This window comes from Dendrobates tinctorius, unplaced genomic scaffold (assembly GCF_039654945.1).
Source record: "Dendrobates tinctorius isolate UK_male_01 unplaced genomic scaffold, ASM3965494v1 ptg000056l, whole genome shotgun sequence".
NCBI lineage: Eukaryota > Metazoa > Chordata > Amphibia > Anura > Dendrobatidae > Dendrobates > Dendrobates tinctorius.
This window is the reverse complement of record NW_027361724.1, coordinates 13,241,762-13,267,976: the sequence shown is the minus strand read 5'-3', so window position 1 is coordinate 13,267,976 and position 26,215 is coordinate 13,241,762. Positions and strand designations below refer to the sequence as shown.

The following is a 26,215-nucleotide window of genomic DNA, read 5'->3' as shown; positions in this document are numbered from 1 at the left end:
CACAGCTAAAATAATAATCAAAGGGCTAAAAAGGTGCAAATATTTACCCAAAGTCCAGGACCGCCACAACGTACCCCCTTTAATTATTATTTTAGCTGTGTTACTATTGTTTCATTTCATGTGGATTATTTATATATCGTTTGGCCATGGTGTGCAAAAAATTCAGCTTTAGGTAGTTTCTCTGGGCTATACCTATGGAAGAATAATTGGTGCATTTTTTCATCTGCAAAATTGCATAAATATTTAACCCCATAATTTGTCCTTTTGGATTTGTTTTTGAGCTCTTAGTTATTTTTTGTGACTTCCAAATCCCACTTGTTCTAATTTTTATTATTGTATGTATTATTTTTTTTAAATCTGGGCTTTGTCATTTACTATTACATATAAGGCAAAAAAACTTTTCCTCCCGCACAATGTTTTGCATTGGTTTTTCTGTGTGTCATCATCCCTTTTTAAATTTGTTATGACATTGTTCAATAAAAATTTATTTTTATATGAAAAAAGTCCATTGGAGGATTTGTTTCTTATCTAGGTTGCTTGTCGTTCACGGTCCTCCGTGCTAATTCTTTGGGGCAGTCTCTTTGTCCATAGTTCCAGGTTCAGCCTGCACCTTCCCTACATCAAACAGAGTACACGCCTTTTTTCTATAATTACAGTTTGCAGCTGGGACATGGAAGCTTGGAACACACAAGGTCCCTTTGGCCCATATGAGAAAACCAATACTAATAAAGACCCTTTATAGTTGGGAGCCCTGTTGGAAATTTTGCATTGAGGATTCAAGCTACTCCTCAAAAATGCAACAATTCAAAATCCAGGCCCTTCTATCTATTATGTGCCCTTGCTCCCCTCCTATATGTGTTGGAGTAGTAGATGGCTTTAGAAGCATTTCCATTCACCTTGCATTGTTAACAATTTCATTACAAGTATTTCAGGGACGGACACAGACAGAAGAGGGCCCCTGTGCAAGAACAGTATATGGGCTCTCTGCAGTCCAGTAATTTATCATAAAGCACTGTGTTTATGACCAGAGCTGGAGATACAAGTGGACACCCTTATCCCTTGCGTCGACGCAAGTTGCACCAATGGTGTGTCCAACCCTACTCTATAGGCATCATTAGGCAAAATCCTAATCCAAGTGTACAAACCCAACCTGACCCTAGTATAGTCCCAGATGTTGATGCAATCATTTATCAAGGTAAACAGAACATCCATTAGTAGCACTTTGCCCTTAATGTCTAGAAGAAGAAGGTGAGAAGCTATAACAAGGTATTCTCCATCCTGATTACTCACATTACAGCAGGGAACACTTATAAGATTACTTTAGTAAGCCGGAGGCGACACAGTGTGAAAAATGGGGGAAGGGTAAACTCTAGTTTTCTCCTGTCTATGGTAGTGTTAAGACATTTTGTATTAATAGAATAATTGCTATTCAATTATTGACAATGGCCACTGGTATAATTATTCATAGCAACTCCATGGGGGTTAAGTGATCTAGGATGACCGAAGAAAATAGCCACAATGGTATTTAGGATGCAGATCTTTCTATAGCAACAAAGAAGAGGTGCTCCCATTTAGGACATGTCCAATACCCGCAGGTCCAACTATCTGTATGTGCTAAATGTAAAGTATTCGGAATATGAAATATATGCATTAATTGTAGTAGGATGGGTAGCGATGAGCAAATGGATTCAAAGCTAATCAAGTTTGCATCAAATGAGACAAGAAATTCAGATCCAACCTTCTCTTTATGCATCCTGTCACTGCCTCTGGTCCACCCTTTGGTCTGACTTTTTTTTTTTTAGACATTCCGACACCCCTTCGGTTCACTCTTCTCGTCTGGCATCTTTGGTGGCTCTGGCTATGACTAAGGATTGTAGCATCATAATGTCATGCAGCAACACACATTATGATGTCCCAAAGTCTAGTCGTCAGTGCTGGGAATACCAAAGATGTCATGAAAAAATACCAGACTGGTGGGAGTGACAGGTGGGGGCTTGAGAGAGGTGAGTATTAACTCACCTTTGATCGAAGAGAATAATAAGGCACGTTTGATGCAAAGCAAATCAAGTTTCGTGGACACAATCCAAAAAATCTGCCAAATTTTGGCAGACTTACTCATCTCTAATACTGGAAAACCAACAGAACTTACAGAGATCAAAATATGGAATCTGTGTAATTTCTGAATAATTTATCTGTTATTAAAGAGTGAAGAAAAATATGCACCTTGTACGTCACCACAACACTACCATAGAAATATCTCAAGAGCACTGTTTCCTGGCCCTATGGGTAGGATTAAGGATACTAAGGTACTAGGCTTAAATATGAGAAATTGTTATAATTCCAGCTGAAGAGTTCAACTATCCTGGCATGTTATCTCATTTCTGTTTATTGCAACTGCACTTTGTTTTGTCAAAAGAATTTTCAAGGTACCGTGAGTTTGCGTTAATGGAAACATTACTTTATAGATGATCATTGATCCTTAAAGGGGTTGTCCGGGCTTTTCACATAATCTCAGTGCATATCTGGGCTGCAGAATGCTGACAATAAGTAATTTACCTTCTGTGGCCAGTTTGCAGCGTTTGCTAGATATCATCTCTTGCTTGTAAGAAAAACGTCCAGGGAGGGTGTGTTCTGGCATTGAAATGAGAACTGGTTGTTTCCTCCTCAATAGTTTCACTTTCCATAGATCACTGTTCAGGGTGTGTCTGGGGGAGGAGCAGCTGCTCTCTGCACTGAGGCTGCTAGAGGGGGAGGATTTGTTACTGTGTGAGGAGGGATAGGCTTGTTCATGTGGTGGGGGAGGGCCTGTTGCTATGGAGGGTGGGGTTGTTGCTATAGAGGGCATGTTTTTAGTAGAGTAGGAGGAAACGACCAGTTCTCCTTTCAATGCCAGAACACACCCCCCTGGACATTTTCCTTACAGCAAGAGCTGATATCTAGCAAACCCTGCAAACTGGCCACAGAAGGTAAATTACTTATTGTCAGCATTCTGCAGCCCAGATATGCACTGAGATTATGTGAAAAGCCCGGACAACCCCTTTAAGACTAGGGAATTGAATGGGCAGCACAGTGGCTCAGTGGTTAGCACTGGGTTCAAATCCCAACAAGAGCAATATCTAGAGTTTGTATGTTTCTCCCCGTGTTTGCGTTGGTTTCCTCCCATATAAAGACACTTCCTGATAGGGATTGTGAGCTCCAATGGGGACTGTCATGATGTCTGAAAAGTGCTGTGGTATATGATGGTGTACTACGTAAGCAAATTAAAAATTGATCAATTATTTTTCTCCACCAAATATCATGCTTGTTGGGAGCCAAAATAGTTTATAGAATGTGCAAGGTGTGGTTTACACACAATATTAAGATTATTATTAATTTTTCGAACATCATTGATTACATGGTGCTGTATATGTAACAAGGGGTTTACACACAAAATATAAATTACAATGAACAGTGAAAAATTGATACAGAGGGGGGATGACCCTGCCCTTGTGGACTTAAAGTTCACCAGGTAATGGTGAAGAAGACAGTAGGTTTGGCTAAAGGGGTTCTCCAAGAATGTGATAAAATGGCCCTGGTCACGTAATTCAATCGGTGGCCTGTCTTAAGGGGGTTTTACACATAGCGATATCGCTAGCAATATCGCTAAAGCGTCACCGATTTTGTGACGCAGCAGCGATATTGCTAGTGATATCGCTATGTGTGATACTTACCTCCGACCGGCTCCCCCGCTGTCTGTCGCTGATCGCGCAAGATCGGCCGGGTCCATTTATCGTCTTCCGCTTCCTGCTGGAGCCGTCGAGCGATGTGTGGACGCGGGCGGGAGGACGTCAGCATCGCTGCGTGTGAAAGGTAAGTAACGATCGCTGCTGCGTCGCTGTGAGATCTGCCTGTGTGGCAGCTCACTAGCGACCATTTAGCGATGCACCAGCGATCTTGACCGGGTCGGATCGCTGGAGCTTGGCTAAATGTAAAGGGGCCTTTAGACATGTATCAGGTTGGGTTGCACTCTGATGAAACACAGCACCCAAAATGTGTGTCTCAACTGACAGAGGAGCTGTATTGTCAACACATACTTTGGAGAGCTGCTGGAGAAGAGCTGTGACCAGAGAATAAATAAATGTTCTCCTTGGCTGACAGAACAAAAAGGATTTGTTTCTCCAGTCTATGTCGTCAGTGCTCAGTCAGTCAAGGAAAATATTTATTTCTTCTCTTGTCACAGTTGCCATTAGGAAAATGTGACTATTTTATTGCTTTGCTGGAGAACCCATTTTAGTCTTTAATCACTCTAATACTAAAATTACATAAATGGCAAACTGAAAATTGTTAGATAATTATCATTATAGATTGTCAAATCCAAATATCATCTTTGAAGAGGACTAGAAATCTAGTGAAATCAATTGGTGGCAACAATCCTAAAAGTCTATGTTGACTCTTAATGAACATTGTCACATCTATTAAGATAAAAAGCTAAATCAGACATCCTATTTAGGGATAGGTGATTTTTGGATGTTTTTCCCTTCATTCTAAAGGGCCTGTCACACTAAGCGATATCGCTAGCAATATCGCTGTAACGTCACTGGTTTTGTGACGTAGCAGTGATATTGCTAGCGATATCGCTATGTTTGATACTTACCTCCGACTGGCTCCCCCGCTGGCTATCGCTGACCGCGCGAGAACGTCCTGGGCCGTTTCTCGTCGTCAGCTTCCTGCTGGGCTTCCTGTGGTGCCGACGAGCGACGCGTGGACGCGGGCGGGAGGACGTCAGTATCGCCTCGTCTGACAGGTAAGTAGCGACCCCCGACCCCTGCTATGTCGCTGGTGAGATCTGCCTGTGTGGCAGTGGGTCGCCCTCACACCCAGGGCAGCGGGGTACCCGGTACCGGGCCGGTGTCAGGGGGATGTGTCACAGCAGCAGTGACCCGGTCCGTGGCCCTGGGCACCCAATATCAATGGCGGTGATGTTAATAGTATAGTTTATATGGATAGTTCGTGGCGCCACCCGTGGTGTTTGGCAAGTAAGATGTTGAGCCAACGCTGCATGCAGATCCACTGAGACTGATGGTGTGGTGCAGCAAAGATGGTGTAGCTCCCCACAGGTGGAGCTGTAGTCCCAGGGCAGTGTAGTGCAATGGATGAGGAGAGGCGCAGAATGGTATAGATGCTGGTACCCAGATGTAGCAGTGCTGAAGGTGTTAGCGGCGAATGAATGGAGGACACCAGGGCTTGCAGTTTCAAAGCTTTACTCACAGTTCGTGGTACCCACTGGTGCCTGCCTCCGTGCCGTGTCCTCTGGGGTAGAGACTCAATCAACCTCCAAGTCAGGGTTCTCCTCTCCAACACTACGCCAATGCCTTTCCTGAACGACTCCTCTATTGCGCCTTTTAGTGTGAAGAACTCCAGTACCATGGTTACTCTGAAGTTCCTCCTGTCAGATGTTCCTAGAACCTTACTTGTATGACAGACAGCTGTAGCCCGATCAGGGGCCTCCTGGATCCCGGCTCTCTATCCGTGTTGCTGTTGTGTCCCAAGTCTCAGATGGGAGTAGTGCATTTACAGCCAACTACTCCACCGGTGTCTGCTGCAGAACCATAAGTGTCCATAAAACCTCGGGGACCGGGCCCTGGCCTTGCGCTGAGAACCTATAGGCAGGGTTCCTCTTCCAACCCACAACTCCTCTCTGTTCTCCTACTCCTTCGTTCCGCGCTGTTCCTTCTCTCTCTTATGAAAGCTTAGGTTGCAGTTCTACGTCTTTCTCCTTCTCTTCTCTTTCCCGTGCCAGCTGGCTCAGATCACTGAGGCAGCTGCAGCACTCTTTCTAAACTGAACTCAAAACTAACTTCAGAACTGAACTCTCGCCTGACCTCCTGTCAGACTGACCTGCAATTCTAAACCTTCCCACTCTTTTATATGGATCTCCACTCCACCCACCTCCCAGCACATCTCGGGTTACGAAGCAAGGAATCACCAGAGGCTCACTAGCGACCACTTAGCGATGCACCAGCGATCCTGACCGCGTCATATCGCTGGTCAGGATCACTGGTGCATCACTAAAGGGGGTTTTACACATAGCGATATCGCTAGCAATATCGCTAAAGCATCACCGATTTGGTGATGCAGCAGCGATATCGCTAGCGATATCGCTATGTGCGATTCTTACCTCCGACCAGCTCCCCCGCTATCTGTCACTGATCGCACAGCTCCATTTCTCGTCGGGCGCTTCCTGCTGGCGCCGACGAGCGACGCGTGGATGCAGACGGGAGGACGCCAGGATCGCAGCATGTGAAAGGTAAGTAACGGCTGCTGTATCGCTGCTGCATCACTGTGAGATCTGCCTGTGTGGCAGCTCACTAGCGACCATTTAGCGATGCACCAGCGATCCTGACCGGGTCGTATCGTGGTCGGGATCACTGATGCATCGCTAAATGTAAAGGGGCCTTAAGTGTGACAGTACCTTTAGTCATGTGGTAAGGCTTATTAAACAATCAACATTGACTTTTAGGATTGCTACCTCTCTGTAGGGGGCACTAATGTTCTAATCCTCTTCCTTTCTCTAGAGGATATTTATATATTTAATTTCCCACAGGAGCATTGCATGGTCTATAAGTCTACTTATGGCTTGGCATTCTCCTCAAGGAGAAACATTCCCCCTTAGATGCCCTATAGATTGTCAGCGAGTAAATGATCTTAGAGGAGAAGAGGGGAGTCAAAAGAATATAGAATCTGTTTTTCTGTGTACAGTATAACTATTTTCAGTCCTTTAAGAATGGAAGAATGGATGTGAAGATATTAAAAATGAAATTCATTCTGATTCTTAAGCTGGTGATACACGATAAGTAGCTATCCGCAGAACTGTAATTAATTCCACAGCTATGTCTTCTCACTCCCCTTAGCTCAGCTGAGAGCTCCTGTGTTCCTTACACTGCCAGAATCCAGGGTCAATTGTTCATCTCCCCACAAAACAAAAGGATCAGACGATTGCATTATAATCGCCCAATTCATATGACCCCAAACAAAAACCGGTTTGGCCAGCTTTTGTTGAATGTGTATGGGGGAGATTTTTATGGAGGGTTAGGACTATGATGGTGTAAAGGGGCACCCGAAGGCAGCCAGCTTTTCAGCATTTCGGGGCCCTCTGTCCTTTATATATTTAACTAAATGTAGTTCTTCCTTTGAAAAACTCTTCATTAATTAATAGTGACGTTTATTTGGTTCTGAGGACTTTAAGATCATTGACTCACTATGGGGCATAGTAGTTATGACCTGCAGAAGAGGGTCAGGGTCATCCATAGCTTCGTAATTGTGAAAATGACCGAAAATGAAGTCTAAATAAAAAGTGACAAAAAGTTGTGATCTTCCATATCAATAAATAGATATAAAATATATGTCCAAAATAAAAATGAGCACATATGGAATGAGAACAGACCGAGTCCGAGACGTCAGAGCTCATCTTGTGCGGGCAAGTGTCAGCAAGAAGTAGTGACCTAATGTATACGGTACACTGAGCTAATGAGCTGCACATCTGAGTGGCAGTAGTTGTGTGTCCACAAAAAAGGATTTTCTAATGGCTTTTAGTTTACAGAATCTCCTGCATCTGGTGTAGAAAGTGGGATCCATTTTTCAAACATAGCATTGCTTGATTAATTGCCATGATTTGGGAAGTTTAGGTGTGAGCCAGGAAGAAGTTTTTGAGAATTTAGCATCTATTGTAGAGAAAAAAAAAATTGTTTCCCCCCTCCTAAATCCCAGACAGGGGAGGGCTGGAGACATCTGAGAGGAGGAGTCCTGGGCACAGGAGTAAAAAGCAGCTGGGGTTTGACTAGTCTTACATTTACTCCTGACTTCTGCTCCAGGAGACAAGAACAAGAGACACTTTCACTGCAGCTCTACCAGACTGCGACCAAATGGATCTATTATAATATGAATTTTAACTTTTTTTTGCATTGACTTCTTAGCTCTGTACTCAAGGATTTATATATATTTTTTATACCCTTTGCACTTTTTACTTTTTTATTTCCCACTACTATAAAATTTTATGTAATTTAATTTTTTTGTTGGTTGGACATTGACTTCATCGTAACTCTAAGAATGTCCCCTTCTGGGAATTTTTATTTCCTTTTAATGGCTTTGGGACTTTTGATCACTCTGCCTAGGGCAAAAAGTGCATCATGCGAGCCTGTAAGGATTCCCATGTGCAAGTCAATGCCTTGGAACATGACTAAGATGCCCAACCATCTGCATCACAGCACCCAAGCCAATGCTATATTGGCCATTGAGCAGTTTGAGGGCTTATTGGCCACTGAATGCAGTCATGACCTCCTGTTCTTTCTTTGTGCCATGTATGCCCCTATATGCACCATTGATTTCCAGCATGAGCCTATTAAGCCATGTAAATCAGTTTGTGAGAGGGCAAGAACAGGCTGTGAACCTATTCTCATAAAGTATAGGCATACATGGCCAGAGAGCCTGGCATGTGAAGAGCTACCGGTCTATGACAGAGGAGTCTGCATTTCTCCAGAGGCAATTATCACAGTGGAACAAGGAACCGGTAAGTTGTACTTTTTCGTATATACCTACTATTGTTTTACATTTGTCATTGTAGGAAGGAAAAAGTAGCAAATGGGTAATCGGGTCAACATTTACAAAGTTCAAATTATTGCAAATGCTCTAGATATTTCCTTAAACCTTGTAAGAGCATCTAAACAGGTAGACAAATATTAATATTGGCAAAAGATGGTCCGTGATCAGTTGGTAGATTGATAAATTGTGAATATGAATCCAAAAAGATTGGTTCTGACTGATGAAACTTAATCCATCAATCAGTAATTAAATTATTAGTTTTGCTACAATTTTCAAGGTCAAAAATGTTTCATGTGAATCAGTTGCTAAGCTCCAAATTTTTGCAGGAGTAGGAATGATTTTTAATCCTTTTCACCTGAATGTGAAAAGTTATTGTGAACTCTACTGTTCATTGTCAAATCTTGAAGTGTATAATCAGCTTTTCTCTTAGGGCCCCCATACACATTAGACAAAAATTGCTAGAACCCTCCGATATAAACTGGATTGCCTGACAGTCTAATGTATATGGGTATTGTTCAACTCTCCCCCATAGACGATGTAGGGGAAAAGAAGGATTCTGCCTGTTGAATTTCCAATGGTCAGTCCTTTTTTTTTCAAGGAGATAAACATCTGCTGGAGGAGTCTGACAGCGGCTCTTTTATAAAGAACACAGGAACACTAGAAAGGCCTCCATACATAAGGCCTGGATCACACTTCCGTTTTTTGAAATCCGTCCAAATCCGTCATTTTCCGTTAAAAAACGGATCCGCCATGTTTTTGGCCGATCCGTTTTTTTTCCCCATAGACTTGCATTAGCGGCTACCGCGGATCCATCCAAAAAACGGATTCGGTAGCATCCGTTTGCGGCAAAAAATGGAAACGGATCCATTTGGCGGACACAAAAAACGGATGTGTGAAACAGGCCTTAGACTAACGTAGGCTGAACTCGCCAGTATTGATGGATTCGTCTGATGTCTAATGCGTACGGATGCATTAGGCGACTGATACTGCCAAATGCCAATAAATTAGACATTTTATAACTGATATATCGTACATTTAAAAAAAAAAAATTTTTATGTTACACAAATTCTTGAAATGACTGACTATAAAACTTAGTCAAATCATCAAACCCGACTAAGATTGCATATTGGGTGTCAGAGGACAGAGCAATGATGTCACTATTTTAAACTGATTACATCACTGTAGTGATGAACACCTAACTATATAGTGTGTTCTGTATTTTGCTGTATCCCCCTTGAATTGCTGACATATCTTTATATCACTGAGTGTATTTGTTGACTTTTATGACTCTGAGAAGTCTATTATAGTTCATAGTCTTTCCTTATAATTGTCAGTGTAAGAGCTCATTCAAACATCCATGAATCTCATGTTGTGTTTTATCCCTGTCCTTTACAAATAGAACGTGTACCCATAAGGCTGGAGCTACGCGGCGACTTTGGCAGTGACACCTGACGCGCGACCAAAGTTTGCTAGGTGTCGCTGCTACATTGCAGCACAAAACAAGTGAATGGGGTCTTGTTGCAACCCCGAGGGTACTGTGACAAGCAAGTGACGAGAAGTTGAACCACGTCAGAGTTTTTGTAATTTGCTTGTCACAGTCACAATATTTTAGAGATCACAGTGTGACCCAATTCATTTGAATTGCGCTGCGATGTAGCAGCGACACTTGGCGAACTTTGGTTTTGCGACAGGTGTCGTGTCCATAGTCACTATGCAGCCCTAGCCTTACATTCAATAGAGCTATACACCTCTTTATTTTTTGTGGACAAAATGATCCTGAAAAAAAAGGAGAAATGTCTGGGGTTTTTTTTATCCGAGTCACGCATCAAAATCATCTATACAAGTCTATGGGTCTGTGAAAATCACAGACAATACACATTTCCATCCATGTGCTCTCTATTTTTAACATATAAAGGATACGAGAAGCTTTGCAATTTATTTATTTTCTGAAAAAAAACACTAATAAAACACTGATGATAAAAACGGACACATTAACCAATGATGAATATCAGACTGTTTTTGCATACCAGAAAAATCATTGATGTCTGAATGAGACCTAATGCTTATGTAAAACATTCTATTATGCTTTGCCTTCACATAAAGATATAGTCATTAAAAGTTCATTTTTACAATGAGATTAAAGCCCAACAGGTGACCTTGGAATAGCTCAGCAGAGGACATGCCAACATAAAAAGTAACAGGTGATGCCCATGGCAAGTGATAGACTATGTTGCTTGATCACAATGTCAGAGCTAGGTGTCATATAATGTAAAGAATAGGGGAAAGAGATTTTGGAATAGTGGAAGCTTATACAGTGTTTTTCCTTAGTTTTGCAAGGAGAGTGTCCCTACTTTTGCCAAAAATTTATATAAACGTAATTGTAGGGAATATATATCTCACCAGATAATAACATTCCACATAATAAAAACTTCTAAAGTTGGTCATGGACACACAAAGTCATGCCTACGATCATGATAAGCATTGTATTGTCAAAATGCTTTGGAACCACATACTTACAGTCAGAATACTTTCATGTAAATAAGCAGAATTTCACATTTACAATCCCTAAATCAGGAACTCTTGCAGAATAGAAGCTAAAGAATCATCGTCTCTAGTTCAAAAATTCAACATTGGCCTCCTGTCCTAACCAATATGCAAAACCAAAATTTAATTGTGTAGACATTTGTGTGTACATTAAGATGTACAAAGTTACCACAGCATTCCCATGCTTCGGATATCATATAGATACATACCCAAATTTTATATATATATATATATATATATATATATATATATATATATATATATACACCGTATATATATATATTATATGCAAGGCACTGTATGTGAGGGGAGATATGTGCTGAAGAGGCTAACCAGCCTTTACAAGGGACTGGGATTTTGGCGAGTAGGTGAGAGATGGGCGGGATGCCTACTCACCATATCTCCACCTCAGTGGTGTGGTTGCAGAGTTAGATGTGCAGCTACTGATTTTTTTTGTGTGTGTTGTGTGTTTGGAGAGGAAAATATCGAGACAGTGGCTCCATGTGGAGCTGAAGACATATCGTGGTCTGAGTGGGCGAATGTCGCAAACATTAGAGCTTTGCTGGACTTTATCTCTTGTTTTGCCATTATGCCAGAAAGACCATGTTTATTTTGATCAACCCTGCTATTGTTTATGCTGTGGTCTAATAAACCAGCAAGTGATTTACCACAAGAAGCGTTCCTGTGTCTACCTCTGCAAGCAGCCGAGTGAGTCAACCCATCACAGTAGGAGATTCGAATGCGGGCATCGATCCAGGAGCACGTATAGTGGCTATGGACAAACTGCATGTCCTGGGTAAAATCCGCTATCCAGCACGAGACATCCAGCAGCATGGAGAAGCTTGTCAAGCATCTGGTCCAGTTCTAACAGCAGCAGCAGCAGCTGGAAAGTCAACAGCAGCATATGGTGCAATAGGAACCAAACTTTTGGTACAGTAGCTCCAACAGCAGTAGCAGCAGCGACAGCAGCAGGAGGTGCTAACGTGGAAGATGGAACTCCTTGAAGAGGCCGTTCGTGGGAGACCAGCAGCCTCCTCTCTAACTCCAGGTGATGACTCGTACATCCGGAAAACGATAAGACGTGCCATGCAAAAGATGACCCCAAAGGATGATGTGGAATGGAAGCCTTTTTGACTGTTTTCAAGGGGGAGGCTGAATGGTAGAAACGTCTGCCAGAGCAGTGGTCGGAAGAGCAGGTTGTCGAGAAATCCCTCTGGAAACCAGACATCGCCACTTCTCCATACTGGGAAACCCAAAGGGTGGAGGGCTCACCACGGAGGGCATCTAGACCCACAAATGGGGGGTGTCCCAATCCCACTGAGGGGGTCCGCTAAGGCTGTTGTTAAGGACTTGGTCTGTTGGTGATATTACAATCCTGAACACGTAGAAGCCAGGTGTCATATATCCCCTGAACCATTGAACTGCAGCCTAGGCCGGTGTTCCTATTACACCTATCCGGCCTGCAGTGTGGACTGTCAACCCAGCGAGGGGCCACAGGCATGTACCGTTTCAGTCAATGGGGTACTGGTTCTTGGACTTTTGGACTCTGAAAGTCTAGTGACCCTAATCAGTGCTACACTGCTCCACCAGTTAATACCTGATAAGTTTGTGGGCATCCGCCGCCTATTCAGAGATGCCAAGGGATACCCTGTGGCCAGAGTAGCCATGGTAACAGACTGTGGTATTAAGTCCCATGAGGTTGGGATGGTAAAAGACTTAGTTCATTTCTTCACACTGGGGCAGGATTTTTCATTATTTTGGAACTTGTGGCAAAAAGGTGCTGTACAGAGTGTCTCGGACAGAATCCAGATCCCTCGGGAAGAAACTCCATCAAAATCAAATATGGAGGCCTTTCCCCTAGGTGTCTTCGCTGGAGAGGGGGATGAGATGGTGACAGAGGAACGCAACTTCAATGAGTTAGAAGTGCCCGAAGAGAACTTTGGGACTGCTCAAGTTAGAAACCTTACCTTAAAGTAGCATTTGATAATGTTACCGTATATAATAGGGTTACTCAAGAGCCGGGGGCTGACTCAAGGTTCCCACACTTTGCAGTCAATAGTGATTTATTGTATCGGGTGACCAAATTGAGGGAAGGTGAGTTAGTGGGCAGCTGTTGGTTACAGGATAATATCGGCAGACGGTTTTAGACATGGTCCATTCGCGTGTTTTGTAGGGACATCTTGGGGTAGAGAAAAACTCAGGAGAGAATAATGTAAAGGTTCTATTGGCCAGGAGAAAATATCAAATGAGTTTAAGAGAATGCTAGACCTCGGTGTCATAGAGGAGTAAAAAAGTGGATGGTTGAGTCCCATTGTCCTCGTGCTGAAGCCTGATGATGAGCGGTGGTTTTGAAATGACTACTGCAGTCTGAACCAGGTGAAATGTTACCTTCTAGGCCAAAGGTTCAAACTAATATCAGACCATGCTCCCCTGAGATGGTTAAGGGAAAAGAATGGTAAGAATGCCCAGTTGACTAGGTGGTTCTTAGGCCTACAAGATTTCAGTTTCCACGTAGAGCATAGACCAGAGAAGTTACACGGTAATGCAGATGCTCTCTCCTGAATTCCGATTTCTCTCCAGCATGCTATGTGCTGAAGGGGTTAACCAGCCATTACAAGGGACTAGGTTTTTGGAGAGTAGGTGAAAGTTGGGCGGAACACCTACTCACCATATCTCCACCTCAAGGGTGTGGTTGGGGAGTTAAATATGCAGCCACTGATTTTTTTTTTTTTTTGATGAGGAAAATCTGACAATGGCTCCAGGAGGAGCTGAAGACATATGGTGGTTTGAGCAGGTGAATCCCGCAAACGTAAGGACTTTGCTGGATTTTACCTTTGTTTTGCCGTTATGCCAGAAAGGCCATGTCTATTTTGATCCACCCTGCTATTGTTTATGCTATTCTCTAATAAACCAGCAGGTGTTTTACCACAAGAAGCATTCCTGATCTGTCAGTTTTCAAAGTAGCCGAGTGAGTCAACTCGTCACAATATATACAGGGTGGGCCATTTATATGGATACACCTAAATAAAATGGGAATGGGTGGTGAAATCAACTTCCTGTTTGTGGCTCATTAGTATATGGGAGGGGGGAAACTTTTCAAAATGGGTGGTGACCATGGTGGCCATTTTGAAGTCAGCCATTTTGGATACAACTTTATTTTTCCAATGGGAAGAGAGTCATGTAACACATCAAACTTATTGAGAATTTCACAAGAAAAACAATAAAGTGCTTGGTTTTAACATAACTTTATTCTTTCATGAGTTATTTACAAGTTTATGACAACTTATAAAATGTGTTCAAAGCGCTGCCCATTGTGTTGGATTGTCAATGCAACCCTCTTTTCCCACTCTTGACACACTGATAGCAACACCACAGAAGAAATGCTAGCACATGCTTCCAGCATCCGTTGTTTCAGATGCTGCAGACAATTGCCTTCAGATGAATCCAAAGATAAAAGTCTAAGGGGGTCAGATCTGGAGACCTTGGTGGCAATTCAACTGGCCCACGACGACCAATCCACTTTCCAGGAGGCTATTCATGTAGGAATGCTCGAACCTGACACCCATAATTGATGGTATGGTGTGGTATATGTGGTACAAAGATAGGGTTGCCATTCTTCATCAATGGAAACCTCAATGCCACTGGATATCTGAAATTGCCACATGATGATGTGTTGCCCTCTTTATGCACTGAAGATGGCACGTTCCCTGAGTTTTTCCAGCAAGATGGTGCACCACCACACTATGGATGTCAGGTCCGAGCATTCCTACAAGGAATCTGACCCCTTAGACTAGCATTTCTTCTGCAGTGTTGCTATCAGTGTATCAAGAGTGGGAGAAGAGGGTTGCATTGACAATCCAACACAATGGGCAGCACTTTGAACACATTTTATAAGCGGTCATAAACTTGTAATTTCCATTTTATTCAGGTGTATCCATATAAACAGCCCACTCTGTATATCAAGGTTTCAGTAGAAAAAAAATCTGGCTGGTCTATTGCACTGCATATTAGACGGGTATTCTACTCGAAAAATAAATCTGTATCTGTAGTTAACAAATTTAAACCCCAAACCATACACCGAAATCAATTCAGACCTCAGACCAAACGTTTGTGTTTATTTCCTGCTCTTCTCTCCCATTCTTGCAAATACGATGGGTTTGACTTCTTTTAAACATATCTGTCAGAGCAAAGTATATGTATGCTTAAAGAAGCATTCCCCTAAAAATGTTTAGAATTGGTAATGGACATCTGGTAAATAGCAGTGCAGTTAATCTTTTGCTGGTGGCTTTCTTCTTAAATTATCAACTCCATACCTGTATTGTACCACGTGACTCTGAGTTTTGCTCTCCAATGCCAAAATGTATCTGTTGCACTCTTTAACTCTTTAGCCATTTTTTATAGTCACAAAAGTAGCAAGTCATTATTATGATAATTATTAGTAATAATTGTATGAAACCTTACTAGAGAGGGCCCCTGAGCAAAGATGCATTACAGATATACAGTAACTAATTTGATTGCTTCCTCTGAGGATCATCACTATGTAAATAACAAGACAGTAGAATCTTACTTGACCTCAAGTAAAGGCCCCTGACATCTCTTTAAAGAGGACCTGTCACTTGCCCCAAAAATTTAAGTAGCTTGTAAAAATCCCCAAGCTCCCCAGATTCTGACACTTTATTCTATTTTGCACTGTGTTGCTCCATTGTAGAGATATTCACAGTTGTTCCTTTTGTGAAATTTCTGCTTGGAGTCCAAGTTGCCATTTCTTCAGAGTCTTCTATGGCGTTTTCAATCTTCCTTCCCAATCACAGCTCGGCAGCATCTGAGACGCTGAGACTAGTGATGTGATTAGCAGCATCTGGGAGGGAATGATAAAAGTGCCAGAGAAGACTCTGAAGAAACGCCCTCTTGCACTCCAAGCAGAGATTTCACATTCTGCACTCCAAAAGGAACAAGTGTGAATGTTAAGGGAGCTCAAGGACTTTTCCAAATATTTAACTACATTTTTTGAGTAAGTGATAGGTCTTCTTTAAATCTCTTCAATTGTATTTGATTATTTTTAATTTTCACTGAGGTTTAGCTATAAAATCTGTAAGCTTTATAAATTTCCATAATTCTCTTATTGTCTCCTCAGTTTAGCTAGTGCATGTTCACACTGTGTCTTTTTCAGCAGCTTTGTTCCTAAAAATGCAGGAAATAGTGCTCACAAAATGCTCAGAAAATTTCTTGCTATTCATTTTTATGGGAAACCGACTTGCTGTTTATATGTTCAGGCATTTGAGCCTCTTTTAAACACTTCAAGTTTAAGAGAGTCATATTGGAGTTCAGATTTGTGACGCTGAGTCACTTATCATGACCGAGCAATGAGATGAGATAGTCGAGGAGTCCAAGGTCAAAAGCCAGGAAGGTACGTCATAAACAGGAGGAAGAGACAGGCGTGTAATCAAGTAACTTTCTGAGGTCAGAATACCAGGAGGATAGTGGATCAGATCAGAAGGGGTTAAACAGACGGATGGACAGAGCGAGGTCCAAGGTCGGGCAACGAAAGATCTACCAATAGAACACAAAGCACAGAGAGACAAACCACACAGTAGCTGATTGTATGTCTGGCAGAGGTCTAGGAGTATGAGCCCAGTTAAGTAGCCTGGCAATCACCTTGGACAATAAACTCCTGGAGAGGAGACAACCATCCAGTCTCAGATTGGACAGCCGAGCTGTCAATCAACACACTGGCAGCTCAACACACCTCTGCACAAGACTGGTCAATTGAGCTGTCAATCAAAGTACTGAAAGCTTCAGCATGCCCCTGTACCAGATTGGACGACTGAGCTGTCCGTAACTGCATCCCAGACAGACTGAGGGGTGGAACCGGGACAAGATTTTGGTGGAATGGTTTGAGGGTGCCATGTCACATTGGCAGAGCCCCTGATGTACCAGAACAGCAGAAATCCTCCATAGGTGACCATATTTCACAAACTACAGCCCCCCCAATAAATTCATATAGGGGTGCAGTGAGCATGTTGAGAGCACATGTGCATCACAGAATTTTATATCAGTTGGCAGTGAAGAATGAATAAATTATATTTTTACCACTAATATGTTGTGTTAGCCCCAAGGTTTCAATTTTTATAAGGGCTAATAGAAAAAAAATAGATCTTACAGTTTGTTCTGCAATTTCTCCAGAGTGTGCCAATATCCTACATGTAATCGGGAACTACTTTTTAGGCATGGTGGAAAGTTCAGAATGGAAAGACCGCCATATTTTAGTGCAGATTTGGTTGTTATTATTTGCAGGTGCCATGACCCACTGAAAGAGCCCCTGAGGTTCCACAGAAGAACCCTCCCATAAGTGACCCCATTTTACAAACTACACCTCTCAATTAATTAATCTAGGGATGCAGTGATCCCATTGACACCATGGGTGTGTCATGGAATTTTATACCATTGGGTAGTGAAGAAAAAATAATTACATTTTTAGCACAAAAAAATAGTTTTACCCCCAAATTTTACATTTTCACATAAGGAAATGGCTAAATATAGCACTAAAATTTGTCACACAATTTCTACTGAATGTGGCAATACCTCATACGTGGCTATACAGTACTGGTTAGCCACACGGCGAGACTCAGGTGGGACGTAGCACTATGTGACTATATAGTTTGTGAACTCCATATACAAAGTCCCTAAGTGCTAGAAGAGCAGAATCCTCATCAAGTAACCCCATTTTGGAACGGACACCCCTCTGGAAATTTATTTACAGGTGTAGTGATGATTTTTCCTCCATGAGTGTTTTCCAGAAACAAGCAGCAGTGAGTGTCGCTGAATCAGAATTGCTATTGTAGTGTCCAGTACATTGTGCCCAGCTCGTGCTTCTGGAGACATGCACCTACTTTATAAATCAAGCGGACTCTCATCGTTACAGAAATCCTAACCATTTGGATTCTAAATGTGATTTATGCACACTGGGGTTCAGAAGGGAGAAAGGCATTTGAATTTGGAAGTGCATAATTTGCTAGATTTTGTTTTCGGGGAAGGAGCCACAGCGCTTTCCAGAGCCTTTGAACTATCGAGTAACGCGGAAGCCCCCTATATTTCAGTTAGCAGATGACAGACCTGATTGGGAACTTACTTTTTTGTGGATTTAGTTAAAGCTTTTATTGAGAACATTTAAGTAACATTTTGGATCAGATTTATCCTGCGCTTTACATTGGGGTTTGTTTCTAAATATTTGATTGACGGGTCCACTCACTATAATGAGGCAGCAGAGATACTCTGGATTCTGTCTGGCCTCTGTTCAGCGGTGTCCTTTTTTTAGGAGGTGCGCAAACTATGGCTGACCGCACTTTTATGAACGCTTAAAAAGATGGACACTGGATCATTGGCAAGACGGAATCCACAGTCCCTTCATCTGCGTCATTATATGAAATCTTCCACCTGGGGTTCCGTCTGAACCACTCATTTAAGAGATTTACATGGAAACCTCAGTGCAAGCACTCAGCGCAGAGTGCAGGATAAATGTGAGCCGAGCTTTACTGATATTTTTGGGAGGCAGAATGGACAAATCAACATCAGGTCTATATATATATATATATATATATATATACTGTATTTTTTTTTCTCCATTCCTCGTGCGGTATAGGTCATTAGACTACTTTATTCTTCGGGTCGGTGCAATTATAGAGATGCCAGATTTATATCTTTTTTTAAGTTTGGCTGCTGTCACACACTAAAAGACTCCTTTTTTTGGGCAAAATAAAGTTTTTGCATCGCCATATTTTGAGAGCTATAATTTTCCATATTTCGACTGACAGTCATGTGAGGGCTTGTTTTTTGCGGGACAAGTTGATGATTTTATTTACACCACTTTTGGCACATTACATTTTTTGACCACTTTCGATTCTGACATTTGGGAAGCAGAATGAACAAAAAACAGCAATTCATGAAATATTTTTTAGTTGTTTTTTTTAATGTCGTTCACCATATGGTAAAAGTGGTAAGACAGCTTTATTCTTCGGCTCAGTACGATTACAGCGATACTACATTTATGTAATTTATGATATGTTTTGCTGTTTTTACCTAAAAACAATATTTCAGAAAAAAGAATTGTTTTGCATCGGTATATTCTGAGAGCTGTACCTTTTTTATTTCACCGCTGACGTATTGCAGTTTGTTGTCAGCTATACCATTTTTATTTATAATTGTCTATTTGGTTGTGTTTTATTCCACTTTTCTTTGGTGGTATGATGAAAAATCATTGTTTTTATGCTACATTGTTTTATACGGTGATCACTGACATGGTTGAAAAGTGTGATAGTTTTATAAGTCTGGTTGTTCCAGACTCAGCAATACCAAATCTGTGTATTTTTTTTGCTTTTTTCTACATAAATATAACTATTTATTGGTTTAATATTTTTTTAATTTTTATTGTTTTATAATTTGTGAAAAATATGTTAACTTTTGTTTTTACTTTTTAGCTTAGTCCGTCTATGGGACTTTAACTTTTAACTTTTTAAACAGCATTTCAATGCATTATACCTGTCACTGCTGCACTGACAGAAGCCTTTTAGACCATGCTCTTAGCATGATCTAATAGGCTTGCCATAGTTGGCTGACCAGGAGGTCATCATGACGACCTTGGGTTGTGATGGTAATGATTGGGCCCTCGCGATAATGTTGCAGGGTGCTGACCTGAAGGGTCAGGGAGCTGTCTCTAAAAGTTGTAGGACACAAGTCAGGTCTTCTCATTGACTCAGGCCATATTAATCTTCCATGAGGCAAATGCAGGGCAATCGGTCGGGCTGGTGTAGTCTGTCACTACAGGTCATTTTAGGGTATAACACTTATCACTTGCTAGAGATTCCTTATCTCACAGAATGGTTGTCAGAATGTGGTCTCTATCCAGTCGCTCTGTCCTATGGCCACTTCTTTCTTGAAGGGTCTCTTTCCGCAGTCTCTCTTAGTTCAGCAGTCTAGAGCTGGTCAACAGGACTAACTGGTTCACTTCATGTAAATCAAACAGGGCGGTCTACCTCGCTCACTGTATTCACAAGGGCCATTGTTATTCCAGTTTCTTACAGGGCCAGTGTCAAATGTATTTTTCTTAAGACTAAACACTAAGTTTCCTATTGTGAGTGTCCATCAAACAGAACATAAAACTCTTTAAAGCCATTTACTTTACCGGCTTTAACACAGTTCAAAAAATTGAACCAGTGTTTTTGTAGGAGGGGCTCTTGCACATGACAAAAACAATGTGCACAATGTGAGAACCACAACACACAATGTTCCCCTGGGTCCATGTCATAAACCAGTGGACAGGTAAAGTGCACTTGCAACAAATTTATATAGTGTCTTGTCTTCAACTTTTTCCAGGTTTCTTTTTTGCAGCTTTCAATTTTGTGGGTCTGGTTCAGTTTTGTCGCTTTGTGCATCAAATTTGCAAAAATGCCTGGGCTAGTTTTGATCACTTTTTTTTGCCCACGTGATACATTTTGTGCTGTTTATTTTGAAGAAGTACTTTATAGTATAGTATTTTTTCATACATTTACTACCGTACCTGCCTATATCTCAAATTTAGATTTTCTTGTTCCATGCTAGTTTACTTTCCAAACTTGTCTTTACTAGTCAATGTGACACAGGTTTGCATGTGACAGCGAAAAAAAATTATTGTGCTGCAAAGATGTTTATTCCAATTTTTTTACAGAGGTGCATGAGTTTCCCCTTTAACATCTCTTAAAATTCCTTCTTATGTTATATCACAGTGATGAGGACATTTTTACGAAAAGCAAAATATTAATTAAATGTCGACATTTTCCAACTAGGATAGAAGACCTTTCCTATGCAGATTTTACATTTTGGCTAATTTTGTGATTATGTGCCCCTGGTACCATTGCCAGGTGTCTTTAAAGGGATTTTGCTGTAGTCACGGTGGACAGTAAGTAAAGACAAGCATAAAGGATCCTAATGAAACTCTTCTTTTGAAGTCTAATGGGAAGTTTCTTTACACATTGTCAGTAGTCTGGCAAACAGTTGTTGCATAATTACTTCTGATGGATAATTTAGCCTAATTCAGTGTCAGCCAAGAGCCTTTGTGCACAAGGCTCTCTGAAAAGAATGGGAGGACTCAAGAAAGGTCATTTTACTTGGCTGGATAGTGAATGAAGGATTTTGAATGTTACAAATTTGCTTCTAGGTACGAAACAAAACATTGGAATCAGGGGATTTTGTGTTTCTTTTATTTTTTTTTTTTTGTATATTTTTTATTATGTCTATGGCTCATTGCTGAAAGTTTACTTTGAGCCAGTTGTACTTCCAGGGCAAAGTTAATTTTAACTATTTTTGCGTCTTCATTTTCATTCATTTGTTACTATCTATCTATCTATCTATCTACAGTGTCTTGAAAAAGTATTTATACCCTTTAAACTTTTCCACATTTTTTCAAGTTACACACACAAACTTAAATGTATTTTACTGGGATTTTATTTGCTATACCAACACAAAGTAGTAAGTATTTGTGAAGGAAATGATACTTGGTTTGCTAATTATTTTAAAAACATAAATCTGAAAATTGTGACGTGCACTTGTATTCAGCCCCCTGTAGTCTGATAGCCCAAACTAAAATTCTATGTGACCAATTGCCTCCATAAGTCACATAATTAGTAAACTGAGTCTCCCTGTGTGTAATTTATTCTCAGTATAACTACAGCTGATTTGTGAAGGCCCCAGAAGTTTGTGAACATTTAAGATCAAGCAGCATCATGAAAACCAAGGAACACACCAGACAGGTCAGGGATAAAGTTGTTGGAGAAGAGTTCAGCAGAGTTAAGTTGTAAAAAAAAAAATCCCAGCCTGTGAACATCTCACAGAGCACTGATCAATCCATCACCCAAAAATGGAAAAACTATTTCAAAACTGCAGACCAATCAAAACTTAGTTTTCCACCTAAACTGACATCCCAAGCAAGGAGAACACTGACTAGAGAAGCAGTCAAGAGGCCTATGGTCACTCTAGAGGAGCTGCAGAGATCAACAGCTCAGGTGGGAGAATTTGTCCACAGGAGAACTATTAGTGGTTTGCTAAATAAATCTGGCCTTTATGGAAGACTGGCAAGAAGAAAGTCCTTTTTGAAAGCAAGCCATATGAAATCCTGTTTGCAGTTTGCAAAAAGTGATGTAAGGGACACAGCTAGCCTGTGGAAAAAGGTGTTCTGCTCAGATATGACCAAAGTAGAACTCTTTGGCCTAAATGGAAAAAGCTACGGAAAACTACGACTGGACATCACCCTGAAAATATCATCCCCACTGTCAAACATGGTGGTGGCAACATATTGTTGTGGGAATGCTTTTCTTCAGCAGGGACAGGGAATCTGTCAGAGTTGATGGGAGGACGGATGTAGCTAAATTAAGGGCAAATCTGGAGGAAAACCTATTAGAGGCTGCAAAAGACTTGACACTGGGGCATAGATTCATCTTCCAGCAGTACAACTTCCCTTATCATGTTGCCAGAGCTACAATGGGTGGTTTAGATCAAAGCTTTTTCATATGTGTGAATGCAAAGAAGAATGGGCAAACATTTCAGCCTCTAGATGTCCAAAGCTGGTAAAGACATAGCACAAAAGACTTACAGCAGTAATTGCAGCGAAAGGTGATCCTACAAAGTAAACATTCGGGGGGTTTAACATACATGCACATGATAATTTTCAGATCTATATTTTAAAATATTTAGAAAACCATGTATCATTTCCTTTACGTTTCACAAATATTTACTGCTTAGTGTTGGTATATCACACAAACACCTAAAATGTGGGAAAGTTCACAGGGTAAGAACACTTTTTCAAGGCACTAGTTCTATCTATCTATCTATCTATCTATCTATCTATCTATCTATCTATCTATCTACATATATTTTATGAAAAAGACCAGCCATGGCTTGGCAAGCAGCAATTATGTTAAAACTGCCAAATACATCAAAAACCTTGGCATAAAAAATTGGCAAATGATACATTACTGTTCTTTTTGCTGTTATCCTGTCACATACCAGTACGTTAAGGAATTATAGAAAGAACTAGCTATTTCCAGCCAGCTAACGCTCAGCATGCTCATTGCTATCTAATTAACGCTGCTGGTGATTAAACTAAAGTAAATAATGACAACATTCAATAGCGCTTACGCAAGTGGTAAATTAAATTAAAATGAAGTTAGTAACAATAGCAATCATTAAAAATCTGAATAAAACTAATGATACATTTTATTCACAGTGTAAAATCAAAAACAAACTGGATTCAGTAAGATGTGCGCTTTTTATTCATTCCAGCATCTAAACAAATTTCATAACGAAACATAAGGTCGGGATTATGTGTGGTGATGTGGTGAGGGGGTGGGATTATGTGTGGTGATGTGGTGGGGGGGCAGGATTATGTGTGGTGATGTGGTGGGGGGCGGGATTATGTGTGGTGATGTGGTGGGGGGGCGGGATTATGTGTGGTAATGTGGTGGGGGAGTGGGATTATATGTGGTGATGTGGTGGGGGACAGGATTATGTGTGGTGATGTGGTGGGGGGCGGGATTATGTGTGGTAATGTGGTGGGGGGGTGGGATTATGTGTGGTGACGTGGTGGGGGGTGGGATTATGTGTGGTGATGTGGGGGGCAGGATTATGTGTGGTGGGGGGGCGGGATTATGTGTGGTGATGTGGTGGGGGGGCGGGATTATGTGTGGTAATGTGGTGGGGGGTGGGATTATGTGTGGTGATGTGGTGGGGGGGCGGGATTATGTGTGGTGATGTGGTGGGGAGCGGGATTATGTGTGGTGATGTGGTGGGGGGCGGGATTATGTGTGATGATGTGGTGGGGGGCGGGATTATGTGTGGTGATGTGGTGGGGGACAGGACTATGTGTGGTGATGTGGTGGGGGGATTATGTGTGGTAATGTGGTGGGGGATGGGATTATGTGTGGTGGTGTGGTGGGGGGCGGGATTATGTGTGGTGATGTGGTGGGGGCGGGATTTTGTGTGGTGATGTGGTGGGGGCGGGATTATGTGTGGTGATGTGGTGGGGGGCGGGATTATGTGTGGTGATGTGGTGGGGGGCGGGATTATGTGTGGTAATGTGGTGGGGGGCGGGATTATGTGTGGTGATGTGGTGGGCGGCGGGAATATGTGTGGTGATGTGGTGGGGGCGGGATTGTGTGTGGTAATGGGGTGGGGGTGGGATTGTGTGTGGTAATGGGGTGGGGGTGGGATTGTGTGTGGTAATGGGGTGGGGGCAGAGCTACTGTGCAGGGGGCGGGATTAGCGAGTAATCACGATGCCTCTTATATATATAGATACGAACATAACTCATAAAATGAGTGTACAAATCTTTAAGAAGAAAAGCTTGCAACAGAATCATCATTATCTTCATTATTATCATAGATATTGCTACTCCATATAGACCACTGACCTCAGAATTTCACATCAGTATTTCTGAGGCCACAATAGGAGCCGGTACAAATTACAGTTGAGATGTACTCCCGTCTGGTGCATGGGTTGACCGAAAAATGCACCAATTTAGTACTAGTACTAGTAGGAAACAGTACCTCTTAAAGGGAACCCGTCACCAAGTTTGGCCAATACGAGTTACGGCCACCACCTTTCAAGGCTGATATACAGCATTCTATAATGCTGTATATCTGCTCCCAACCTGATCTGTAAGCAAAAAACAACTTATTATACTCACCTGCGGGGCGGTCCGATCCGAGGGGTGTCGCTGGTCTTGGGGCAGCACCTCCCATCTTCTTACGATCACTATCCTCATTGTTGGTTCATGTGGATGACGCGTCCCTGTCACCCACATAGTCTCCTCAGCAGCGCGCTCATGAGCAGGTGTACTTCTCTGTCCTGTTGAGGGAAGAACAAAGTCCTGCAGTGCGCAGGCGCCGGGGCTCTTTGACCTTTACCGGCGCCTGCGCTCTGCAGGACTTTGTTCTTCCCTCAACAGGACAGAGAAGTACACGTATGCAGAAGCGCGATGCTGGGGATCCTGTGTGGGTGACATAGGGATGCGTCATCCACATGAACCAAGAAGTAGGATTGTAAGAAGATGGGAGGCGCCGGACCAAGAAGAGCGACATCCCTCGTAGGTGAGTAGAATAAAAGTTATTTTTCTTCTCTTACAGGTCTGGTTGGGGGCAGATATACAGCATTATAAGAAGACTAGTTTTTATGAATTTCCCCGTTATGGGCTCAATCAGACATCAGTGATTTTTGTCATGAAAATTGATCAGTATTTTTGATCAGAGCGTCATCAGGGCTTGGTCAGTATCAGTTTTTACCATCACTGTTTGGTCAGTATCAGTTTTCACCATCACTGTTTGGTCAGTATCAGTTTTTACCATCACTGTTTGGTCAGTATCAGTTTTTACCATCACTGTTTGGTCAGTATCAGTTTTTACCATCACTGTTTGGTCAGTATCAGTTTTTACCATCACTGTTTGGTCAGTATCAGTTTTCACCATCACTATTTGGTCAGTATCAGTTTTCACCATCACTGTTTGGTCAGTATCAGTTTTTACCATCACTGTTTGGTCAGTATCAGTTTTTACCATCACTGTTTGGTCAGTATCAGTTTTTACCATCACTGTTTAGTCAGGATTTTGTATGTTTTTTTGTCAGGTGAAAAAAAAAGGATGGAGGTTTGTCAAGTCTTTGTGCTTTTTTACAGACCACTCTTTCCAAGGAAAAAATCAGACATGTGAACGATCCAAAGATTGTCAGATACAAGTGCTATATATGAGAAAGGCAGCACTCGTACAAGACAAAATGACATCTGAATGGGCCCTACATGTTATCTGTCAGCCCTTTCAGTATGCACAAAAATCCTGCAGATTGGTTGGTGAAAAGTAATGGCTCCGGTTTTGTCACCCATTTCCGGCAATGCCAGCTGCTGGGCCATACTTTCAATGTCATTGTCGTGAATAGATGAAAACAATTTGAAGGAAACTTTAATGGATCCTCACACAGAGTTTAGCGATTCCAGATGTTTCAGCATGATTCATCACTTTTCAAAATGTTGCAAAATTTGGTGCAATTTCACTCCAGTCTCACTGTTGTGTATTTTTGA

At 41.8% G+C, this 26,215-nt stretch overlaps 1 protein-coding gene across 1 annotated transcript in view; it reads left to right on the top strand.

Moving 5' to 3' along the window:
* Positions 1-7,840: 7,840 nt before the first annotated feature.
* Positions 7,841-26,215, top strand: part of FRZB (frizzled related protein) — a 47,324-nt gene continuing 28,949 nt past the window's right edge. The window contains exon 1 of the mRNA XM_073577501.1: positions 7,841-8,545. Within this exon, the coding sequence (XP_073433602.1) occupies positions 8,086-8,545 (460 nt within the window). The 5' untranslated portion in view covers positions 7,841-8,085. The remainder of the gene's footprint in view (positions 8,546-26,215) is intronic.